At 43.0% G+C, this 3,967-nt stretch overlaps 1 protein-coding gene across 1 annotated transcript; it reads right to left on the bottom strand.

Moving 5' to 3' along the window:
• Nucleotides 1–222: 222 nt before the first annotated feature.
• On the bottom strand, nucleotides 223–3,747 carry LOC137942898 (subtilisin-like protease SBT2.4). The gene is made up of 10 exons (XM_068788620.1): nucleotides 3,572–3,747; nucleotides 3,298–3,451; nucleotides 2,659–3,053; nucleotides 2,475–2,570; nucleotides 2,295–2,364; nucleotides 1,922–2,204; nucleotides 1,506–1,840; nucleotides 1,146–1,413; nucleotides 739–1,011; nucleotides 223–635 (listed from the first exon to the last, which is right to left on the bottom strand). The coding sequence occupies exons 1-10, from the start codon at nucleotides 3,745–3,747 to the stop codon at nucleotides 223–225; spliced, it is 2,463 nt and encodes an 820-aa protein (XP_068644721.1).
• Between the last annotated feature and the right edge of the window lie 220 nt (nucleotides 3,748–3,967).

Raw genomic sequence — 3,967 nt, 5'->3', positions numbered from 1 at the left:
TTTCAAGACACCTGAGCCCAACCCTAAATACGAGCCTTAACTGAAATATTAGGGCACTTGGTTTTAAAAATCCACGAGGTTTTGCATGAATATGAAGAAATAGTTCCCATAAGAGTTCTAGGAGGTCTTTATACAACCACAAAATGATTTTAAATTAAACGATATCACTTTAAAAGCTCCAAATGTGGCTTTGAATCGCTTCTAATCTATGAGCTATGTCTTTCATAGTGAAACAGGTAAAATTGACAAGGGCACTGTCACAATGTGATTCAAGCTACCAGTGAGGACAATCTGACCGAAAGAGAAGCTCCCAAGCACGTCAGTTACCTTCAACCGAATCTCCAAATCAATTGATTGTGATGGAACAATTGTGAACCACGGAGGGTACAAACTAACTTCAACCCCTAGTGGTTCCTGAACTGAACTCCAGTATGTCTCTGGCTTTTTACACATATTCTGAACTCTACGACGAATTGATAATGATCCATTCAGTGATGACACCGTTATAGAAGGAAGATTGAGTTGTGATGGGTGAGAACAAACAGAACTGTTACATGTTTTCCCTGTGGATGTTTTGATTGTTTCTGGATCTATACCAGGCAAAGAGCACAAAAAGACTAGATAATCTTCAAATCCTGCATGAGAGGATGGAACAAGTCATTGTGGATGATTACAAACCAAAACGGTTCAAGAGAATTGTTTGCTTGTAGAATAGTTCTTTGGAGATAACCAACTTACCTGAAGAGAAAACTAAGCCTGGATCAAGTGCAGCTGTGGGGTTTATGAAGCCAGCACCATGGTCAAAGTGAGTAGATGGATGCAAAGAGTTGAGGTCTGATCCTTCGGCAAGGAGAGGCTCGCCGCGGTTATCAAAAGTGGATGCAGTGGTGGAAATAGCTGATGCGATCATGGAAGGAGTCCAAGATGGATGCAACTGCTTCACCAGTGCTGCAATTCCAGCCACATGAGGGGCGGCCATGCTGGTACCGGATAATGGTGCAAAATTGTATCCTAACCAAACAAAAGAAAAAGAAAAACTTAATATCTCTCCCTCTCGCTCTTTTGTTCCCCCTTTCAAAATCTTCTGGAACAAAGTTAATTATCCCAATGGAAATGGCTTAGTCTCAGGAGATCACAACAGTTACCTGCTAAGATGTGTTCTGTGGCACTAAGAGGACTCCATGCTCCCCATACAACATCTCCTGGTGCGAGAACATCTGGTTTGAGCACATCTACTAAGTTTCGCCATTTGTCTATTATATCCGGGCCTCTCGATGAGAACCTGCTCACAACAGGTGCTTCCTCTGCAAACGATGCCATTCTTCCTTCCCCAATCGCTGCTTTTGCTCCAAACCTTATTACAGATCCTCTTGGATCTCTACGAATCAGACGTTGGTAATACTCTGAAAGTATCTGTATAAATACAAAGCAGGACAAGGATAAAGGTCTCAGAAAACCCAGTAAATAACCACAATTAGTACTTTTCAAGGTTCAACAATTCTTGCCTGCTCATAGGACACCTTTGGGATCATAATACCGGGGATGGGGAATGGAATGGGGGGAGCAACAAAGTCACCATAAGCAGGGTTAGCCACCAGCACGAAACCCATGAATCCCAGCATTTCTGCAGTATTAGCAACAGCAACTATCGTGGAGATTCCATTGAGGAAACCAGCCAAGAAGCTGCATATAACGATACTTCCTCGGACAATCGCTGGATCAAACGCCTCTGGGACCTGACACTCCTCAACAGCAGATGACGAGAAGCTTCCATTTACTTTCACCGCATCCTTGGCTGCCACCAATCTGAACTGAACAGTCCCCTGTCCCGAACTAGGCCCTGCTTGAAAGAAAGAACTGGATTCAGACGAACTAGTACGTCTTCTCAGACCATGAAATTGAGTGGTTTTCAAAGACTTGCCTGATAATCCAATCGCAGGGAGTCTTCGACCATTGCCAAGGATGAGTGCGTTCGAGTATCTTCTATCTGTGGAACAAGCACCTACCCCTACCGCCCATGGACTGAATGAAACAACGCTGGCGGCACCAGGTCCCTTGTTCCCGGCAGCTTGCACTACGAAAATGCCAGCTCTACGTGCATATAACAGGAAAACGTCGAAAACATTGAGGACTGTTAATGTATCCTCTGGAGGTTCATCTGGCCCAATTGAGAGGACTATAATATCGACTCCATCTTCTGCTGCCTGTGTGTTTAAAGATATCGAATTTCTTTACTCATTTGAATCAATTAATTGAGAAGGAAGACAGGAAGTGTATCCATATATGTTTCTTACTTTATCAATGGCTGAAACCACATCTGCCAGAGTTCCTCCACTCGGGTATATCGCCTTATATACTGCAATCCTGCTTAGAGTAAATCCGTGATCATAACCTGTACTGAACCATTTCTAGAGTACTTTAACATTCTTTTGCAAAAGGAATGTTGATCAATCAACAAAGAGTAACAAAATTGCCTTGCATGAGGTGCCATTCCACTAGCGTGCCCGTAGTTGAAGCCATTCAAGATAACAGGAGTACCTGAATTCCCAGCAGCAACTGAAGCTACATGACTGAGAAAAAGAAAAGCCTTTTAACGAATGCAAGTGGCTACTCATTGGCTAACGGAGGCAAGAACATGCTGAGAGTTATCTGACGCACCTGCCATGTCCGACGGCATCAAAGGGGGACAAGAAATCCACTGAAGCGTTGAGAGGCAGAGAGACTGCAGCTCCGGCTGCAAAGTACCTTGCAGAAACTAATTTTCCGTTGCAGGAGGTGGACAAGAAGCGTGGACCGGCCTCACAGGCTCCGGAGAAATGAGGAGGATCCGTTTGAAAAGGATTTGATGGATCGTAAGCGAAGCTAGGGTGGGATGGATCAATTCCGGTGTCAATAACTCCAATCACAATCCCGTCTCCAGGTTTCTCTTCTCCTGTTCGGGTCCATGCACCTCCAGGCAGACCCAGAAACTGAGGAGTGTAAGTTGTCATCAGTTTTGCTCCTCTGTCTTTTTCAACCAACATCACTCCTTCAGACAGCTCCAGTTTCTTTGCCTAAGAAGGGATTAAAAACCTCGTTAAATTCCCTATATATAGAGTCAAAATGATCATTCAAGTATTTAACAAATCAGTCTTAAGCGATATAGTATTGAGCTTCTTCTGCAGATCAGATGGAAATTGAGAGAATTTTTATGCCCTCTATAATTAGTTTAAATACTAGAAAATTTTGATCGAATACAAAATTCTGTATTTACACTTTTGTCATAGGTTTCCTTGAAATTGAAAATAAGGCAGTAACCTGAGAAGGAGATGTGTGAACAGCGAAGCCATTAACAATGTGGGTGAAGCTGTATAGCTTGCAGTAGGTACCCAGCTCTAGCCTGCTAGCAAGAAGCTGATCATGAGAGTCCACCAGCTGCTTCGCATGAGCCTTTGGCCAATTAGGAGCACGTCTATACCAAAAAATGAAATGAACATAAAACTTAACTGGATTCCAGGAAATAAATAATGCACGTAAAATAAAAACGAGATCAGAGGTGCTTTGGTTGTCTCTTTAATTGTTTGTGTTTTACCCTTTCCCATGTTCAGAAGCTGCATCACCATTACGAAATGCAACCGGGTCGCTTTCCATCAAGACCATGTATATGGATCTCTCCTCGCCAGAAGCTCTAATAATCGAAACGACAATCCCTGAAAGGAGAATGATGAACAGCTTGGAACTTGGGGCAAAGTAAGCTGGGCCTCTCATATTGATAACTTGAGAGAAGAGAGAAATAATCGTCTTTGAAAATTAGAGCTGGTGTTCCTTACAAAAACCAAAGCCATGAAACGGAAGAGCAGGAGAGGTCACGAGTTCAGCAAGAACAAAGTTGAATGAAAAGACGAAAAGCTCTGAGATAGTAACGTCTCATATTGTTGGTTTGCTTCTGTTTCAAAATATAGTTCCTCTTTTTAGCCTGCCCACGCCA

Source organism: Aristolochia californica, unplaced genomic scaffold (genome assembly GCF_029961685.1).
Source record: "Aristolochia californica isolate CCGP_79_NKW_82.1479 unplaced genomic scaffold, dmAriCali1.0.hap1 SCAF_10, whole genome shotgun sequence".
NCBI lineage: Eukaryota > Viridiplantae > Streptophyta > Magnoliopsida > Piperales > Aristolochiaceae > Aristolochia > Aristolochia californica.
The sequence above is the reverse complement of the archived record's forward strand: the minus strand, read 5'-3'. Positions and strand labels throughout refer to the sequence as shown.

What these genes read in the sequence shown, in the direction of transcription:
- LOC137942898 (XM_068788620.1), bottom strand. Translation starts at nt 3,747, where the DNA reads ATGAGAGGCCCAGCTTACTTTGCCCCAAGTTCCAAGCTGTTCATCATT. An exon ending in TTCACACATCTCCTTCTCAG is followed by an intron (nt 3,054 to 3,297) that starts GTTACTGCCTTA and finishes ATCCCTTCTTAG; the next exon opens with GCAAAGAAACTGGAGCTGTC. An exon ending in AGGCTTAGTTTTCTCTTCAG is followed by an intron (nt 636 to 738) that starts GTAAGTTGGTTA and finishes CCTCTCATGCAG; the next exon opens with GATTTGAAGATTATCTAGTC.